This window comes from Anser cygnoides, chromosome 26 (assembly GCF_040182565.1).
Source record: "Anser cygnoides isolate HZ-2024a breed goose chromosome 26, Taihu_goose_T2T_genome, whole genome shotgun sequence".
Taxonomy (NCBI): Eukaryota; Metazoa; Chordata; class Aves; order Anseriformes; family Anatidae; genus Anser; species Anser cygnoides.
The window spans coordinates 4,159,297-4,179,633 of record NC_089898.1 but is presented as its reverse complement, the minus strand read 5'-3'; the positions used below and the strand labels follow the sequence as shown (position 1 = coordinate 4,179,633).

General features: G+C 42.1%; 1 protein-coding gene across 21 annotated transcripts in view; it reads left to right on the top strand.

The window, feature by feature from the left end:
- Window positions 1-20,337, top strand: part of LRRTM4 (leucine rich repeat transmembrane neuronal 4) — a 284,146-nt gene that overhangs the window by 53,226 nt on the left and 210,583 nt on the right. For 16 of the 21 annotated variants that reach the window (XR_010826614.1, XR_007157409.2, XR_010826615.1 and 13 more), the window contains 4 exons: window positions 5,955-6,098; window positions 9,880-9,988; window positions 17,228-17,842; window positions 18,104-18,308. Coding sequence is in view for 17 of the 21 variants with exons in the window: in XM_066983265.1 (XP_066839366.1) it covers window positions 18,305-18,308 (4 nt within the window). In the remaining 4 variants the exon portion in view is untranslated. Of the gene's footprint in view, window positions 1-5,954; window positions 6,099-7,178; window positions 7,291-9,879; window positions 9,989-15,578; window positions 17,843-18,103; window positions 18,309-20,337 lie in introns of those variants that run through there. The other 5 variants (XM_066983259.1, XM_066983264.1, XM_066983272.1 and 2 more) reach the window with 5 other exon arrangements.

Sequence of the window (20,337 nt, the reverse complement as noted above, 5' to 3'; positions counted from 1 at the left end):
TAATTTTTTTTCCCTTGACCTCTGTCCTTTGAGTAGATGAGAAGTTTTGCCAGCTGCCCGGGAATGCAGCTCCGTTTCCTTTCCGTGAATGCTTTTCTTAGAATGATCTTGAGCATTGTTGCTTGATGCATCAAGAGTTTGCCCTGCCTGAAAAGGATCGCCCTGAAATTCAGTCCTGCAGGGGACAGATGAGACAGCCCTGCACAGTCAGGCTCAAAGGATGAAGGAACTCATCACTGTTGAACATGAAACCTGCCAATTGCGGTTTGCTTCTGAGAGGGAAAATCAAAGACACAAAAGGGGATGATCAGATGCTGAAAGTAATCTGTGAAAATAATTCACAGAGAATATCCCTCTTTGTCAGCCCTCTGATGAATATGCCCCATGCCTAAATAATGCAGCACCCCAGGGAGACATCTCTGCTCTTCAGAGGACACGGCCAGGAGTGTCCTTTCCTTTGCCGAGGGGCAGCAGTTGTGTTGGCTGAAAATTGTCGAGTGAAAAATCTCAATTCAAAACATAGTCTTACCACCAGGAAAAAAAATAAAAAATGTTTGTTTCAGGAGGTAATTTTGGAATCCTCCACTCTACTGTCTCCTTTCAGCTGCAGTAGAAACCCACCTTGCATTATTTAGATGACTACCATAGGAACTAAATACTTACATATGTATGTGATATTGTTTAGTGTTTCTGCACTGAAATAATGCAGAGTTTGGTCTGCATTAATGCAGAGTTGGATCTACATTTTGACTTTTCTTAACTTGTGTTTTGAGTGGTTGTTTTTTCTTTTCCTGCAGTAGTTTGTCATTTCCAGTTTGTCACTCCAGATATTCTGTAATCTAGCTGTCCTTAAAGAGTGGGTAATTCTATCTTATGAAGGAGTTCTGAAGATAAATAATGGAAGATACTAATTTTTTAAGTCTGACTAAAAGTCAGCACCTTAAAATTGGGTGCTTCCTGACACTGCACAGAGTTTACAACAGTTCGACAAAGAGTTAAAGGACTCCTTAGGCTTTTTGTGCAGATTATCTAAAGGACGTGGCTCAAGATAACCCTCACAACTTGCCCAAGTCTTAGAAAGCAGGAGCTGGGATTAAAAAAAATGAATAAAGAATGAATAATTGGCCTCTTGAGTGTGGAGGTACTGTCTGTTTTTTAAAGGACATTTGTGTTTGTTAAAATCGACCTTTTTCCTGAGCAAAAAATACATCTCTCTCTGGCACTAAAGAAGAAGTAATTGCCAAAGTTATTTGTGTCACAATAACTTATTAATCTGGAAGGATGAAGACACTACCCAGAGGTCATGTATGACCTAGTAATGAGACCATCAAGCATCGTCATAAATAATTAAACCAAGACACATTACTTGAGAACCCATTAAGAACCAGCAGCTCTTATTTAAAAAAAAATAAATCAGTGCAGCAGCAAGTTTGTATCTGTTTGCTTTACAAACTTGAGGGCATAGCCAGTGTTTTCTGTACGTGCAGCAGAAACCCCTGGGAACACAAAATAGATAACGAAATACCCGAGGGGAATTTTTCTTAGAACATGTGTGACCCCACTTCATGCGCACCCTGTCAGTGGAGGGAGTTGGTTAAAAATGCAGATAAAGGGTTTGATCGGCGACGAGAGGTCCTCTTGTCAGGGTGAGGGGGGTTCGATCTGATACCCTGTGACTCAGTGCCTTGTGCTAGCCCAGGTGACAGGTAGCATGTTTACCTGAGAGGCATAATTAATCTGAAGTTAATTGAGTAATTCTGTGTTTAATCTGGTATAGCAGAGAATTAAATTGATGTCCCGAGCCAGTCAATCTCTCATACAATTTTTTGGGGGAGGGATTGGCACTTTTTTGTTTAAATATTGTCAAGATCCACTTGTATTTCAGCTGCAGCAGATACAGATGAGTCCTTGCATTACCGCTGCAGGTAGGATAGCATGCACATTTCTGAACCAGTTCCTAAGGGTATTTGTCAGTCTATCCCTTCTCATTGTTGGGATTTAAAAAAGCCATTTTGTCAGAGTCCAGCAAATATCTTTTCACCACCATTTAATGTGCTTGGTTCCTAAACAATTGCAATTGATTTTGCTTGGTCTTGCAAACACGAATTATCCCATAATCATCTTAGCCTTCCAGCCATGCTTACATTGACTTGTTTGTGTTTTAAAGAGAGAAAATGCAGACATTGTCATGAAAATAAGAAAGGTTAGAAGCAAATAAAAGGTGTTTTTTTTTTTTTCCTGGTTGGCAGGATGTGCATCCACTTCAATTAATTTTTATCCTTAATAGCGTATTTAGTACAATGCAAGGAGTGAGGTAAATTTCTGAATTAAATAAATGACCTTTATTTTTGCTTTTGCTTGTGGTTTCTGCTAAATGGCTATTTCAGGGTTCATCAGTGACAGTCTCCTAGACTGCGTGATTGCTTGCTTTTACTCAAAACGAGTACACGCAGCAGAATACTAGAGGGACAGTATTTTTCGACTACAATACATTTCTCTACAAGCAAGGCTTTGTGGTTCAGTGCAGTCTAAGTCCTGGAAGATGAAAACATTCAGACAATTACCCACCGCTTTGAATAACAGCATTTCCTTTGACAACCATGTAGATAAAGGGGGTGTGCATTGCTGGTGCTTTAAGACTTTTTTTGGCTAATGTTTTACTTTTCAAGTAGCTTTATCCCTGTTTTTCTGTACTCGTTAGCTTTGTAAGTGGTTTGGATTTCTTCTAGCAGAATAGCAGATGTATTAAAAACGTGTCACCTAGTGAAAGCCTGCCAGCAGCCGCTGATGGTTGAAATGGGTTGTGTGTCCAAGCAGCTGTCCAAACCCCAAATTGCCTAACTCAGGAAAAATTGGTAGGGTCAAATCAGTAGGTAGCCTTCCTGCGAGCTCCAGATAACAGCTTAGAGCACATACCCTATTATTTGTTTCATACAGTTCCAGATCTCTAAGAAGGCTTTACCAGAAACAACGTAAATAAAACAGATGAGAGCCACAGGGCTCCACAGAAGAATAATCCCGTCTGCGACACAGCGCTTGATGCCGCCGTGGTTTCGATGGCAAACCCAGAGAATTCCAGGTGGGAACGAGCAGCTGAGCTCCGAAGATCCCGTCTTTGTGCCACTGCCCTTAGCAATGAGAGGGAGAGATGCTGGAAGGCCTGTGGCGACAGAGGTGAAGTTATTTCTAAACAGAGGTTTTCCACAGCTTTTTTTGCAGACACGGGGTGGGGAGGATTGGCTGCTGCTTGGATTTACTCCCGTATAACTCAAGCCTGAACGTGGCCTGAGTTGTCTCCGAGCACATCTCATGCGTGACAGCAGCATTCAGAAATTCAGCTTCCTTGTTCCGTAAATCAACCTTGAGGTTTAATTTCAGTTTTGTTCTGAAAACATCCGTGTACTACTGCAGGATTGTAAATCGTCTCTAAGCTCTAAAACTGCGACATTAAGTCTCTTCTGTAATGTGTTTGCTTGTTTATTTCAAGGGTAATCGGTGCTTGCACAAGAGGCTCCTTTGGTAACTGCTCCGGGGAAGAAAGGCTTGATGGTGAGATGTGCTGAGTGCCCTTGGTGTCCGTCAGGTTTAAGGATGCTCAGCTGCTGGAGAGCGTGCTCTGGACAAGGCTTTAACCTCGCTGGTAACAGCTGTGGTAATGCGGAGCGACAAGGCAAAGTTTTCCTGTTGGTGCACTCGGTATTTCTTCCCCACTTCATGCCTGCCGCCGGAGCTTCCAGGCCTTTTTTCCCCTCCCCATTCACAGTGACTTAAGGCTTCAAGTAAAGCAAGGTTTTCAGAAGGAAATTTGCGAGAAGCTTTGGCTTGTACAACTTGCACGGTTAAGGCTGGGAGGCATCTCTGGGGTCGCCTGGTCCGAGCCCCTGCTGAAGCCGGGACACCCAGAGCAGGGTGCTGGGGCCACGTACAAGCTACGTGCTCTAGCTTCGCGTGGAGCAGCCTTAGAGGAAGATTACTGATGCCAGAACATATGGCCTCTGTAACATAATGCTCTGGAAGGGTGTCAAACAGTATGTCCCCTGTGCCTAACAGAAATGGTCCAGTTGTTCCTATATTCTCCTTTCCAGCACCTCCTTCAGGACAAGGTGTACTCGGTGCTGCAGTAGGTAAAGGATGATTTCTCCACCAGGAAATATTCCCTTTAGCACCCATTAATAAAAGGTTGATGTACATAAGATTTAGCCCTCTTTTGAAATACTTGAATATTGCTTTTCTCCTTATTAAGTTGAAGGCATTGGTAGTCACTATAATTTTTTTTTAATCTTGATTCATAGGTTAATGAGATCCTGTGGCAATAAGTTGCACTAGTTAGTACTGTTAAATAAGGCAGAACATGAAAGATACATTTCCACAACCTGCTGAATGATGTTTTTCCAAGTGAATCCCTGAGTTGAGATTTATATGTTTTTAAAGAATGATTCCTTGTTTGTCCTGAAATTCCTTTCATTTTTTTCCCTTCCCACAAAATGCATAAATAGGTGATATTTTTATCTTGGCATGCATTGTGCCAGTCAGTTCTGTTTCCTGCTTTTATGTGGTCAGAACACAGTTGTCTGTTCCCATCCACCTCAGCGTTTTGTTTGCATTATTAGCTCCTTGGATGATGCTGCCTTTTCATCCGTCTGGACAGCAACTTGTACCCATGCCCATCGCAGTAACTTCTAAATGCCATTGCAATGCAAACAGTAAATAACGCTGTACTTCAGTCAGATAAATAGCAAAGTACAGAGAAGGTACTCTGGAGCTTGGGTAGCCTCAGGGAGGCTTTGTATTGGGTTGAAACCTCGAGGCTGTGCTGTAGTTTGTGAGTAAAATGAGTAACATTGTTCTTCCTAGCCAGGAAAGTCTCCAGTAGGACACCTCCGAGTGCCGTGAATGGGAGCAAATTGGTGATGTTGGAGCCACATGCTTGTTAGCTTTGATCAGCAGGTATACCTGCCATGGTGACATCAATAGGGACAGAGAGAGCAAGATCAGAAAGCTTTGATCCGACTGAACCCTTCAGCTGTGATCCCACTCCACCGCATGAGAGGGGAAGAGGAGTTAATGATGCAGGGAAAATGACCAGCAGCAGCTGCAGGATCCCAGTGCCTTCTACTAAAGTTTTCAGAAGGGGAACAGCTACAGGCTGCCATTCTCGGTCTTTCATGCCTTAATTGAGGGCTAAGAAAGGAAATTACCTTTGCTCAGATTCCAAATGCTTAGAAGAAAGAGATTTGGTACTACAGCTGGTACTTAGAAGTGCAGCTGTGGGAGAAGGCTAACGGATGCCTTCACTCGGGTCCCTGCACCCGCAGCAGGACCTGAGCAGGGGGTTAGGGTGGGCTTGTAGAAGCAGGTCTTCTGCAAATCTTCCCTCGTTGCCTGCCCGTCTCTCTTGTCTTTTAAGGGCAGTCCCACCCACTGTCAGTGGTGCGGATGTACTCCTGTGGCCTGTATAGAATTTCAATATACAGTTAGATGGAGGACAGTCTTTTCCTACTATTCATCTTATTGTGAAAAAATAAAAAATAAAAATGATGCTAATGTCGGTGGAGTTTGATCATCTAAGTCATGAATCTGCTGGGTAGATTGGAAACTCCCTATGAACAGGATTTGAAGAGTGTAAAAAGGGTAGCAAGGGAAAGAAAGCCTTTGTGAGCTCCTCAACAAATGAAAACTATAGCGAGGATTAATGGTTTGCGTATTCCAGGTTGTGTATGTCAGATGGAATCAAGACTGATCAAAGAAAAAATCCAATTTGGTGAGACTTCTTATTTTGAATACACTCAAATAGAAATCCAGTAAAATATTCAATTAAAATCAGCTGGAATCTTTCATTTAGCTGTGTATTGTTTCTGAAGAGTTCATCTGCTGTTTATTTGCCTGTCCTGTCATTCAGATTTCTGGATGAATTAAGCTTATTGAGTGCTGAGAGCTTTCTTTTTGCATTTCAGGTTCCAGTTTGAGGTACTCCACGTTTGAAAACCTATCCTTTCATATGAGGGCGTCACATGGGGAAATTCAGTCGTGATTTACAGATTTGTTTCCTTACTGAAAACACTGAATGGTGCCTGATAGAATTATACGAAAGCATTAAGGTATGTATCTAATTCACTCTTAAAGTTCTAGGTGCTTATTTTCCTTTCATAGAGTAATTGATGTGGGAAGGGACCTCTGGTCATCCATATTCCAACCGTTTCTGTTCGAAGCAATTCAACTAGGTCAGGTTCCTTCAGCCTGCATTCAGTCCAATTTTGAATATTTCTGATGGTGGAGATTCCACAAACTCTGTGAGCAATCATCCCATGATGACATTTCCTGTGTCTTGACTTGTGTTTGTTGCCTCTTCTCTTATCACTACGTGCCTCGTTTTTTCAGCGGCTCATGGTTAACATGGCTCTTAAATCCACAGTATTTAATGTGGTCCACGATTAGGGAACTTGACTGTATCCTGGAGGGTTTTTATGCTTGGTCATAACTGGGGCGCTTGCCTGGATGACAAGAAAGGTGGTCATGGGTAAGCCATGGGTGGAATATGAAAAGGTGCAGGTTCTGTTCGAAGTCATTTTATGCATCAAAGAGACATTTTGCAAGGCTTTGGGCATGTCAGTCCTTTGAAGTCTCAGTTCTTGATCTGTTAAATGGGGAGACAGTCATCTTCCCTCTGCACCTTTGCTTAGTTGGCTAAGTTCTCTTTTTTCTTACCTGTGTATGTGGCTCCGTGCATACAGCTAGGGGAACAGTGTTGCTGGTTGTATATACTACGCTAAAATACATGATACATTCATGATAAGCTGGGACAAGTGTAGAAGAACACTGAGGAATCCAGAAAGGGTTTTATTGTATGCTGTTTTTAATGTACCAGCCAAATGTTGACGATCAAACGCTTCACATATGAAGAGTTGAGGATGAGAACTTGAATGTATACATTTCCATCAATAATTCACAGGACATTAGAGTCTCAATGTCAGAAGTTGTACCTCTGCGCAGGATGACAGTATATTAATGAAGTTGCTCCAGCCATTACACTCCAATTGCTAATTTATTCATAGTTTACTAGCAGTGGGGAGAGAGGGGGGAAGGAAAAGCCAAGGTCTGAGTTCAGTAGCCCTTGAAACGAAGATTCATACTAGCTTTTATTAGCAGCATTTGATTTCTGATTCCTGTCTCTATTTCAGCCATTGTGAATGAGGCCAGATTAAAGGAAGGGAATTGAAAGCAGCCTGGCTGTTCCAATTTGAAGTAGGCCTTACCACCAAATCATTCCTCTGGAGCTGAAAGCTAAAAGAAGTAAGGCAGTCCTGTCCAAGCTGATATAGTGAAACACATTCTCATTTTCCTAAAAACCTTCCCTGAGTTCATAGTGTTTAATCCTGTGATTTGAATTGTTATTATTGGCTGGATCACGTATCTCTGTACTGTAGACTTACCCCTACAAAAATGCCCACCATGAGTTAAAATGTAGTAATGAGACAGGTTGATTCCTTTGGAGAACTGAAATGCATGCATGCATGCGAACCCCCTCAATGTCTGTCCTCCTGCACCTGCTACTGTACCCACCCCAACGCTCTGCTTTCCAGGAAACTCTCCTAAAATAATTTAGGCAAGCAGGATCCAATTTCCATCATGGTCTTAAATGGCACTCGTTTAAGACTCATTTTGAAACTCAGTATAGGTACCTTAGAAATCACTAAATCAGGCCCCCATAATTACTGTTTTTGCTTGTAAAGTACATTGAAAGAAGTCATGTTTTGAAAGACTTACCAATTAACTTTATACAGATGTCTGCAGTCATCCTCATTTCAGTGGCGTCGTGCAAAGTAAGTTGAGTAAAATTTGATGTGCAATCTAGTTCATAAAATACATGTGCACGTTTCCATACATAGACTTCTGTTTATCTGTGTATGTACGTCACCTAGTCTGCATCAAGTGTGAACACATCTGTCTCTTTCAAAATGCGCCAGATTAGCTTAGAGAATTTGTACACATTTGTAGCCTATAGAATTTCCAGGCTCATCTGAAAAGAAATGACTTGAAGATATTTACATGAAATCCAGACAGGCTAATTGAAGGTGTCAATAACTTCCATCGGGGATAATGCTAAGTAATTTGGAAGCGTGTCTGATGGGGTAGTGGTGTAGCTGGGACCAAAGAGGGAAAAATGTGGCATTACAGGAAAAGTACAAGATCCCAGGTGTCTGTGCAAGATGTTATCCGAGCAGGCTTTGAGCAATGGTGTTCCATACTGAGAGCATCAACAGCATTTTCCCTTTGTGCTCTGTGCTGGGAAACGTAAACATTTTAGTATGCAAAATGCTTTGCGTATTTGGAAGCAAATGATGCACCCGTGACAAAATCCCCCATTCAGGAGCCTTGTTGGACTCCAGATGTGGAGCGAGGTTCCCTTCGGTGGGCAGTTCCAGAAACCACTTCTCACCAAATCCCAGAGCTGGGAAGAAATTTGCTTAAAGGTGTGATTTCCAATAACATGGACGTGTTTTGTCCCGGTAACAATCTCTTAATGAAGTGCATAGTCAGTCCTGTGTTGAATAATTGTCCAGCTGGAAGAGTCTCTTATTCTTGATATTTTAATTAAATATCTCTCTGCCTCAATAGCACTTGGGGATTGCATCGACATAGTCGTTTATAGGAGGTCATTGGTTTGGGTCCAGGCTGCTCCGATTCCTGCCAGGCTTGGCTAGTGGCAGTCTGATGCTTAGTATGGAAATCAGTTGGTCATCCTCCTTCAGCGTCTCCTGGACAAACGCACGTGTTGCTGAAGCACCATCACACCTGGCTCTGCTGTAGGCAGTCTCATTGACCTCTTCGCTAGCTCTGCCAGTGGTTTGATTTGTGCATTGGAGGTGGAATGATCTTCCCAGCTCTCGTTTCCTGAAATAAAGGATGCTGGTAGGACAACGTGGAAGTCTGTGTTGCAGCTAGCCAGTTGTGGTGCTGCTGGCTGGAGAATTTTATTTATTTATGTATTTATTTTGCCTGGATAATTTGGGGCTTTTAAAATATAAGAGGAAGACAAAAAGTAAGCACGTGGTATTTTCTCATGGTCTCTTCTTAGCCTTAGGAAAACTGCAGAGACATCATCAAGAAACCTTTCCCTATTTCCATCTTTCCCACTCCCCACTCTGTGCTTGTCATTGAGCTGTTTCTTGGAATTTGCACTTCTTCAGATTCATAGTGTTGTTTCTCCCGCTACACAACAGCACTTTGCTGCACTTAAGCACTTTCCATGTGCCGTGTATAGAAGAAGAATGTAGAATGAAAATTGCACCTTTAGAGGGAAACTGATCATATTTCATATTAAGACTGTAGTTGTATGTAATTTATGCAGGGCTAACAAATGCTTAATAGCAATTGCATGCATGGCTTGTAGGTGTTAGAGATGGTTAAAACATCGTTATAAATCATATGTAGGACTGCAACTGCCAATTAAGAGTATTAACACATGTAGTAACATCGTATTAACTCTTTATAAACTTCCCAAATAGTGTTGCTGTAAAGGATACTCATTTTTAGACTGAGCTTAGAAATAAAGTACATGGTAAAATTAGATAAAGGAGGGAAGTTTATTTGGATTGCAGTAAGGAGTTTTGGTGAGATGTTTATTCCACAAACGATAAATGATTTCATTCAATTAGATTAAACAAACAAACAAATACTAGGTCATCAGAAAGAAAACCCATAGATTAAGACTGCAGGGAAGTAGGGTAGACTCGATCATTTAATTGCAAAGAAGTCTTGTTTGGAGTGCGCGGCTGACTCAAAGGCATTGAACTTATGCTCTCCTCCTCACTCCCCCTACTTTTATTAATGTCCCTCTGAGGTTGACCATGTTTATCCATTGGGCCCTTGTATTTGCAGAGTTCTTGTCGTCATCTCCAACCCTCCTCTTCTACCCCACTGGAACAAAGAAACAAAAAAATCCCTCCAAAAGGCGGCTGCATGAATGACCATCGATTAATGTGCTTGGGTAAGTCTTCCAGAGGAGTGTGAAATGTCCCCTCTGTGGCCTGAAATGGGCTCGGTTACAATGTTATGGACATGTTTAGTAAATCTTGTCTTGATTTAAAAATTGTCACGTCTGCCGTTCCTGAATGCCAACACTCTCATTTTGCACTTTGAAACATAAATGACTGTACATTAATGCAGCAACATCATACTGCAAAGCGTAGATGTTTCCATCTTTAATAACATTAAAGACAAGTGACTTCTTAGCCTCTTGATGGTCCCAAAGATTAACCAAATCATAGGACTTCAAATTTATTAACAATTGCCAGATCTGAATTACTTTTATTCAATTAACTAACTCAAGGATCATTTTCAGTAGAAATGATGACCTTAAACACAGTCAGCGTGGAAAAGAGGAATGAGTTGTGGGTAAATGACATATTATTACATGCTTCAGCATCATCTTGAATTTAGTAAGTGCCATCTAAGTGGGGGAGAGAAATGTTCCACTAACAGTTTTATATTTTTGATACCTTTCAGACTGAATATTTACTGCTTCTCTGGTAAATATATTAGTCTGGGGCAGTTGGGTGGCTTCTGCAGTAGCTGGTCTAGGCATGGTACAAGTCAGCTCTGAGGGATCTGCTTACATTTAAAAATTGCTGACTTTTAGGGGTTTAGAAGGTTACCTTCCAGGATTTGGGCCATTATTCTTGTTCAAGGTCCGGATAGATAGTCCTGTAGATGGGCAGGGCTCTTTCCAGAACCTACATCCAAGATTGGCAGGTGCCAAACGATGGGGGGCTGGGAATGGCGAGGGAATATAAATGTCGAAGATTATCCATCTGATAGATAAAGCCTCAGGATTTAGCTAAACAGAAATTTACTTTGGTACTAACAGATGTCCAGATGTCCTTTGGGATGAATTCATTTATTTAAATCCTATCTGTTTTAATGAAACACTTTGAAAAAGCTGGAATGAAACCTGACTTAAATGCCCACTCTAATTGCTGCCAAAACCCAGCTGCTTGACAAGGGTGGTCCACCAAAAGTGCCTCAAAGCATTCGGCAGTGGTTGACCAGAGCTTTGGTATTGTCTTTAGTAGGCAAGAGCTTAGCAGCTACTTGTTCCTCCCTTGCACCGATGCTGCTGTTTTCTGCAGCTCCCGAGCATCTTATCTGGCTAATCCTAAGTACAGTTTAATTTTACTCAATTGGCTGCAGTTATGAGAAACTGCAGGGAAAATCTTAAATGTGCTTACCAGCGTGGTGCAATATATTATGAAGAAATAGAGAAATATGATTAAAAGTTGATTTTCACATGTAGGATTATTCCTGGATTCTTATACCAAAATTACAGTGGTACAGCAACAAGAACAGTGGGACTCTCGCTGTCCATCACAGGAAGTTAATGGGAGGTATTTTTAAAGAAAATCTTCCTTTTTTTTTAATCTTAAAATGCCGTCTATATTCTATTGATCGTTTATTATGTCTCATAGATCAAAACTTGGCTAGTTTAAAAAGCGTAATGACTTTTCAGCAAAGGACTAAAATGAAAGAGAACTTAGTGTCTGAAAGTTTTGGGCATCTGGGGTTGTGGGTATTTTCCAAGCAAAGTAAGAATTATTTTTTTTCAAAACTAGGATTTCTCCTGGTGAATTGCATGTGGTTTTTGTTAGGTGGCTTGTTTTTTTTTTCCATTGGAAATGCTTTGACCATTTTTCTCAGTTGACGAAAAGAGGTCAGATATCCCTCTGGTGAACATTTATCACTAGGAAACTGTCTTTTCAATTCCACGTACGTATTTGTTGCACTGCAATAGGGGAGGTGGAAGGGAAAACCGCCCAGCTTGTGCTGGTAGCACAAGAGGGAAGCACGAAGCTCTCCCAGGTGGCCCAGGCTTCAAAACCATATGAAGATCCCAGACTGCTCTGACGAGTGCTGCTCAAAAGCAGAGGCTTTGTTTCTTGGCTGTATTTAGTGATTAATTCTTTAAGCCACTGTCGTATTTTTAGAAGCTGTAGGAGTTTTCAAAGAAGGCTTCATAGACTCCTAATCAAATTGATACAGTTGAGGGGTAGGGTATTTTATTTAATTTCATTTCTAATAGCTTACTGAAGAAAAAAATACATCTCTCAGTACCTGATTACAGACTTGTCTATCACTGGAAGAAGGCAGATATTAAAGGCTGTATATTCTGAAGTCCCTAGCAGTATGCACAATTTCAGAGGCAGATAAAATAATGAAAAAAAAACCACTAAATTTAAAATAAAACTTCTACAAAATATGAATATAAGGGTTCACCTAAGTAGATCTTGTAGGTTTTCCAGGCTGCTCTCCAGCACAGGCCGAAGAGAGATTCTTTTTTCTTCTTCGATTATGCCGTCAAAACTCTGACCGTAAATCTTTCCTTGTATGAAGGCAATATTTTAAAGGACTGTTGAGGAAGATAAAAATATGTAGAAATACTGATAAAAGACAAAGCCATTGTCTTGTTTTTGGGAGCTCAGGACACCACGCAGAAATTTCAAACGTAAATATTCCAAAAGAAATGGACAGGAAGGGATAATGAGCACTGAAAAAAAAGTATCTCTTTAATAAAATAGAAGATGCCAATTATAAAATCATTCTGTTGAGTGCTCTTGACCTAGAATAGGTCCTAAAATGCAAAGCTCTGGGAGACCTTTTGATCACAGCCACCTTGATGACAGAAAAAGTGTTCCATGAGCAAATTCACTACTGTGCCCTATGTAATGCCATAAAACACCATTACAGCTTTAGGATGCATCGCCATTAACAGGTTAGCCTGCCACTACTGCAGATTTTGCCTTAATTTGACCCTTTTCCAAGGGCAAAAACCCCACTGCTCTGGCTTGGAGCGTGAAATATACATTAATGTACAGCACAGGGCTTGGGGTCCCCAGTTTATTGCAGCCACGTCCAACAGAGAGAGAAGCAGAAGTAGTTTAATCTTGAGGAGCTCATCAGCGTGGTTTTGTGTCGCATTTAGTCGCTTTGTCTTTGGTATGTGTGTGCATGTTAATTCTTTTCTAGGCGAGCTGTTCCTTTGCAGACAGTTGCAAAGTTGCAGTGCGAGTTGCTGTCGTGCCTCGGATACTCCTCGCTGATTACCTCCTCGCTGCTCAATCAATTCCTTGATGTATTTGTATTGTTATTTGGCAAATAACAGCGAGGTGAATTTCAAAAAAAAAAGAAAAGAAAAGAAAAGAAAAAAGCTTTTGCAACTTGAAATGAGATTTAACCAGAGGGCAACCAGAGGGGCAAAACCCCACGCTGCGTACCACTGGGATGTGCTGATCCTGTGTGCTGGGGTCACACTGGGCAGGATGTGTCCTCCAGCCAAGATATTACAGCATATTAAGTCATTGTGATAATTCCTCTCAGAAGGAAGGAGGTGAGACTGTACATCTGCTTTGGTTCCTTTTCTTTTCTGGAATCAGACCATTAGGAAGGTTTCATGTTCTAGTTTCCTGCTGTCTGCCAAGAACAGGCTTCTGCCTCTCTTAGCATCGTCAGCATTTTCCTTTCTGGCTTGTTCAGTGTGCTACATCCCAGCTAACGTGGATGGTGGTCAGACCGCTGTAGCTTCAACCACCTTTCGGTCTCCCAAATGCTGGCAGCAGGAAGCATCTTCAGTAGCTTCTGGCTTTATCATCCTGCCCATAAATTCCGTTCCGATTTATGACCCTGTAAACTATTTATTAGAGGTGTAAACTAAGGGATTGGCATTTGGATAGAAAAGCAAGGCTTTCGTTTGTAGTTAATTGTAGAGTATGAAAGTTTGGTATTGCTGGCTGCCTGTTTATGGCTGGATTGGGTTTCCTAAGGCTCTTGACTGCTTCAAAAGTAATTAAAGCTGAGACTAGACATTTGTCATTAATCAGATAAATTTATAAATAAAAGTAGTTATTAGATGTCTGAGGAAAGAAAAATAAAACCTTAATTAAATGAAGAGGAAATGCATCTTGCTGAAGATGGTATGCCTGCGAGAATGTCTGCTTGAAAAGAAACTTAAGAGCATCCAACAGATGGGCTGGTGTAGGGTCTGTCTTGGCCTGGAGCATGCTCTGCTCTCCTGGGTGAGGTGCAGAGACCAAAGCTGGAACCACCACAGCTGAGACTCTCTGAGTCTGTGCTTCACATCAGCTGTTGTGGGTGGCCCAGAGAGCAAAAATTCTTTGGTAGGAGGTATTGGGGTTGTGTCTTCGGCTGCACGTTGGAGGATCCGTCGCATGCGTCAGGGTACGTGAACACCTGATAAAAAAAGGACTTGTTGGGAACAAAGGCATCTGCAAGACTCTCCTGCTGTGGCTGATGTAAGACTGCAGCTGGAAGGCTCTACTTCTGTGCCTGACTTCGGAGTAAACACCAGACAGAGGTAAGGGGGAGATCCTGAGTATAGACCGGGCTGAATATAGGCTTTTCCAAAAAGCTCTGGCTCTTAAACACTTCACCAGTGAGGATTGTTACACACAGCAACAGCTTGCACTGGAATTGGGCAGTTCTTGCAGCTTTTGTGATTTTCAGAGAAAGGCCACTCATCTTTATGAAACAGACGTCGTTGCAGAAATTACGGGTCTGGTGGAGAAGTATTTTGGGAGGATTCTTGTCCTCTATTTTATAGGAGGCCAGACTGGATGACTGTAATCGTTCTTTCTTTGCCTGAAATCTCTAAATCTGTCCAAGAAGTCTAAATGAATTTGTAAAGCCTTGAAAATGCAACTTGAATGCACCCTAATGGCTTAGTAGATCAAGGGGAAGCAAAAAGTACTATTTGCTGCCTGAGCGAGTCAGGAGCTTTGCAGACGTGGATCTGGCCGTGCTGTGGAGAGGCCAAAACACCTCGTAGGCTCCTTTATCCTTCACGTGTCTTTCCCAGTAAAATGTGTTACACTATGCAGGAGCAATGTAAATACAATCTATTGTTGCTATTAATTGCTAAGCCTTTGTACATGGAAACAAGCTGGTAAGCTGAAAGGCTCAAGGCCAAAATTCCAAGCATACTTAACAAATATGTATATAAAATTACAACTGTTAGTATTGATCACCAACTTAACTAGACAAATACAGGTTCATTATCATGGAAGAGAAACTATAGATCCCATGGCACATGAACTTATTAGTATGGATAATTTCTCTAGGTAACTCCTGGTCAGGTGGCAGGAGGCTTTGCCAGCTGGACGAGGATCAGCCAAGCACTTAGAACATTTCAGGTTTCTCTGAGCTTCTGTCTCGTTCCACTCACCGCTCCAAAGAAACGGAACAAAACCACAAACGGGCATTTTCATCCTCCTTTCCTTGATGGGGTTTGCTTTTTTTTTTCTCTCCAGAACCACCTATTTAGACTGATTGCAAGTTTCCCATCTTTTTTCTTCTTTGTCAAATGTTTTTTTTGTTAGAAAATGTAAAAACAAAACAAAACAAAAAACCAACCAACCAAAACATCCCACAAGCAACCAACCAACCCCCTTTATGTTGTTGAGTGAAAGCTCACTTGTTTTTTTGATTACCTACAGTATCAAAGCTTTCTGTTTTAGAATTCATATTTTCAGTTACAGTATCAGAAGACTTCTGCGAAACTAAAATTATTTAAAACTTTTTGTAGAAACATGTTATTTTTTGAGCCTCAATAAGTGCATAGCAGCAGGACAGCTTATGACAACGCTGCTTCAGCTGATGTGAGATCAAAGGATCCAGGAATCCAGGAAAAGACATCCCCTGGAAATCTGCACGGTTGCTTTAGACATCACTTCTCAGGTCGGTCTGTGATCTGGCAGAGTTTCAAATGGACTCTTCCTGGAGAATTATCAACACGAGGTATAATAGCTGCACACTTCAGCTTTTACCTTTATTAGGAAATTGTATCATGAATAAATATGAATGTTAGCTGAAGTGGTACTGACCGTAATGCAGAGGTAGTTAATACAGATCTGGAAAAAGTCCTTTCGATATCATTTATGGTAATGAAGTTCCGAACCTTGTTTGAGGAAGGTGTGAGCATAGCTGGCCATTTCGGAGTAAAAACAGGGATTAATTAGATTTTTCTTATTCAAATCTGGCTCTGATCTGCAGATAGCAACAAATTCTCATAATAGGACAAACAAAAAACTTTTTTTATTCAGAAGTTTCAAGATATCACAGTCTGGATGCAGACAGAGGGGAAAAAGAGTTGGCTTTTTTTTTTTTTTGTGGATTGATTTTTTTATTTTTAAATGGAGCTTGACTACTTTGCCCATTCTGTGTCCCAGCCTGTTTGCTCCTGCGGGGGGCAAGGTGCTGGGGCTGGGCAGTGGTGAGTTGGGATAGTGGCAATAGGGTCGCATGGAACTGAAACAGAGGAGCTCCGAGTCTGCCCTTGAGTTTTATGGAATTTCATTTTTGTTGTGTTAACTTGGAATAAGCAGTACAAATGCACGGAAACGTCAAGCGATACGGGCTGTAAAACGCTGGGCAGGATGCTGTTCAGTGAAAAGGGGCAATTTTTAAAAAATGAATAACGCAGTGTCAGTTCATGCCAGACTTTATTAAGAAAATAAATAAAATAAATCCACCATTTTGGCATCTAAACTCCAGGACAGAGGGAGCAGACTGCGCAAGGAAATAAGCTTTAGGAGCCCAGGTTACAAGTGTTAGGGCACAGCACGGTGCTGCCTTGGGGTGCTTGAGCTGCCTTGGAAACCCCAAACAGCACGGGTGCGTTTGTGGGGCCTCCGCCGGGGCGAATGTTCACTGCTGCTGCTGGTTAACGGGGCAATGAGAGGCTCCGTGGTGCTGCTCTGGCTCCAGATCCCTCTGACATCTTCCTGTCGAACCGAGGGAGAACGAAGTGAAGCCCTGGTAAGCCTGCCAGACGCACAGCAGAAGGTGAAACGCCGTGGAAGTGGCACAGCCCGGATCTCACCGCAGGGGCTGGGGCTGAAGCCTGCCGAAACCCAGGCGGGCGTGAGGAGTCCCTGCCTGGGAGCCGGGGGGGGCTGGGGAGAAGGGGGATTTATAAGAGAAAAGGCGGCATCGTTCTGCATCTTCAGCTCTGCAGTGCTCACAAACTTGGTGTTTTTCTGACCAAAAAAAAAAAAAAAAAAAAAGCACTTGCATTAAAAAAGGAAAAGCAAGCTGCTTTCGGTATGTTTACAGTCAGATGTGGTGCCTGTAATTAAGTTTCTTTTCTGTGAATGATCAGTTTGGGCATTTCCTGACCCCCCCCCCCTCCTTTAACATGACTTTCACTTTTAATCTGCAGACACCCCTGTTCCTGTTCTCACCCTGTGAATGCAGGAAAACAAAAACAGTTCAGAATTTGCCGAAGACAAATATTCAGGTCAGGTGGATTAGAAAAAGATCGGGTTGCCAACTACCCAGGGACCAGGTGTTTTATTCAGTCTTTTACACCCGTCGCGAGAGAATCCCCCAGATAAACATTTAATAATCTGGGGAAAGGCGAAGGGGTCCGGGGAGGGACGACGGTGGGCAAGGCAATGCTGTGTCTTTAATTTTCTTTTCTGAAGGGAGAAAGTCTGCATAGCAATGACAGGAGCACTTGTTCATGCCTTTAATGTGTGATCTGTTTTCTCCAGTGGAGGGCACTCAGTGTATCACAAACTAGAACATTAGCACCAACAAGCTCCAAAGCATCATCACTCTCTGGAAAGCCTTCTGAATTAGACAAGAGCTGCCTCTCAGCACAGCTACAAAACACTTTAAACCTGACCAGCTAAATGGAGAAACCTTGCCTGCGTAGCTTTTAAACCGGGCTCTCCCCCAGCACGGGAGGCCTGCCTGCTCCGGGAGCTGGGAGGCCGGAGGATGGATCGCTGTGGCTGGGAATGGCAAAAGGCAGCAGAATGAGAGATGCTAGGTACCGGCAAAGATTTTTTGCTTTCTTCCCCAGAAGTTGCTTTACCTTCGCGGTGAGCTCTAGCTTTGACTTGCAGATTGCCACTTAATGCTGCTGCTTCTCTGATGACTTACACAATGGCTCTCAGAGCTTAGAGTCCCTCCCTACCCCCCCCCCCCCCCCCCAGACTCCCCCCCATCCTTCGTCCTGTCTTCCCCACCCCCAGCCCCTTCCCTCTCCTTTCCCTTCCTCATCCCCAAAATTCTTGCTTGTCCTCTCTAGGGAACTTTGTGTGGGTTACTGGCATGCACGCTGGATGGCGGTGATGTGAGTGGCAACCGTGCTGTGACATGAAGATGCTGCTGGTTTAAGGCAAAAGAGACCGGTTTGAAAAAGAGAGAGGCAAAGGGAAGGCAAAAAGGGAAGAGAGAGAAGAAAACAGCTGGAGAGAGGAAAAGGAGGGCATTTGTTGATGACAAAAGGATGGGTAAGTGAACTTTTCTTGTTTGTTTGCTAGCACAGCTGCAGCTGTATGGTATATTTTTCAGTTGGATTATTAGCTCTTCAAGAGAGGAAAACAGCCTAAACAGCAGCAGTGCATTCCTTTGCCAGGTGACTCACTGTACTTGCTATTGTATTTTTAGATCATGTATCCCCCCCCCCCCAACACACCTTTCCTCCTGCAGTGGTTTTATATGTAATTAATCTGTAAATGCATGCACGGAGTTAAGGGCTGTGGAGAGTGCGTTGGCCGTCTGTGCAACCCACCCACACACCTGCAGACACACAGAGAAGTACATACATGCATGAGGCACGCTCACACCAAATTCCTCCTGGCTTTATATTCATATTCGATGAGCCTGTAGCGGCATTATTCAGGCTGTCAGAAAGGGCTGTTAACACTTTGCGGTATGTGGGAAGCAGAAGGGAGGGGGGGGGATTTTGTTGTATAGGTGGTTCTGAAAAGGCTCATTTGGTCTTTGAAAAGATATCCCTAATATTGCTGCTGGATTTCCAGCAGTCATTTGCCAGTCTTATTTTTTCAAGTGTGACAGGTTTATTTCTCTCCCTCCTTCCCCCCAACCCCCAAGTCTGTAACAGCAAGAACATATTTCTAGCTGGCTGCTGCTGCTGGCACACAGGCAGTAGCAAAAAAATGACGATTTAAATAAAAAATCCAACCATTAAAGTGAATGGCAGAGTCACATAGTCAGGGACATTTTAGATTAGGAATTACTTCGTAGATTGCCAATTGGTTTAAAAACGGATTAAATAACTGCAGCAAAAAAAAAAAAAGAAAAAAGGATGGTTTTGCAACAAATAATAAAGTAATTATTTATCAAGGAGATCCCAGCCCTTGAAATATTTCCTGTTGTAAAAATGCATCTTAATTCCTGGCAAGACTGCAACTCTGGACAGAGGCATCAGCCCTCAAATCACTGCAGGCTAAGGAAAGCGTGCGTATGTGTTGGATTTTCTGACAGCCCCCCGCAACCCTATTCGTAATTATTCAAGGAATGTAGAAAATATCACTGTGGTCATGCAACAGCGTTGGTACTACATGAGAATTTTGACATCTGAAATGCAAAAATCTTAAAATCAATAGAGCTGTGGAAGAGCTGAAATCCAAATATACCCCTTTAAACTTTCTGTGTTTTGCTGCTCTTAAGGCAGTGTTTATACGTAAGTATTTGTATGTATATTTTCACAGAGGATATGCAATAGAGGTATACCCAGAGCAGTAAATGTGTAGGTATTCACAGCTACATGTAGATAACTTCACATCAGTATTAAGGCTAAGACTCCTTGTAAAGAAATGTCGTCTAACATTATCTTGGTATTCAGCTCCCATGCTAGCATTATATAGTATACTTCCCTCTATGTTTGAACTTTTTCTGTACGTCTCTATATATTTTAGGTACGTGAAAATAATGAGCAACTTAAACCTAGTCTTAAAAAAAATAACTTAGTGCAAAAAGTAGAGCCTTTACTTCTTGATTTTGCAATAAATACGTATTTTAAAGATGGATCGAACTTTATTATAAGTAAATTTCTCACTTCTTGCAGAAATCTTCGGAGGAATTGAACTTGCAATTGCTTTTATCAAGGAACATATTTAGCACCACGTAAATAGCAGAAGCTTTGGCTCATTTCCTTTCCAGCACTATGGAGCATTCAGCACAGTGACTTGACAAATATGTTTATTGTTAAAACCTCAGCATCTAGTGATAAGGATATAGCAGCAACATTGAGAGATGATGTACAGGAGAAAAGTGAATAGAAAACAGGCTCTTGGTCCTTCTAAGGGATCATAAATCACACAAAAGTAATTGAATAACACGAGCAGGACTGGTGATGGTGCAGGTAGGAGAGATGGCAAGCCAGAAACTCAAAGGACAGGCATTTATACAACAAAAAGTGCAAGACTGGATGCAAACAGGTTGTCCTCCAAATCCACTGCTTCGCTAAAGCTTTATTAGAAACCCCATTGACGTTAGTAATCTGTTGGTGATTTA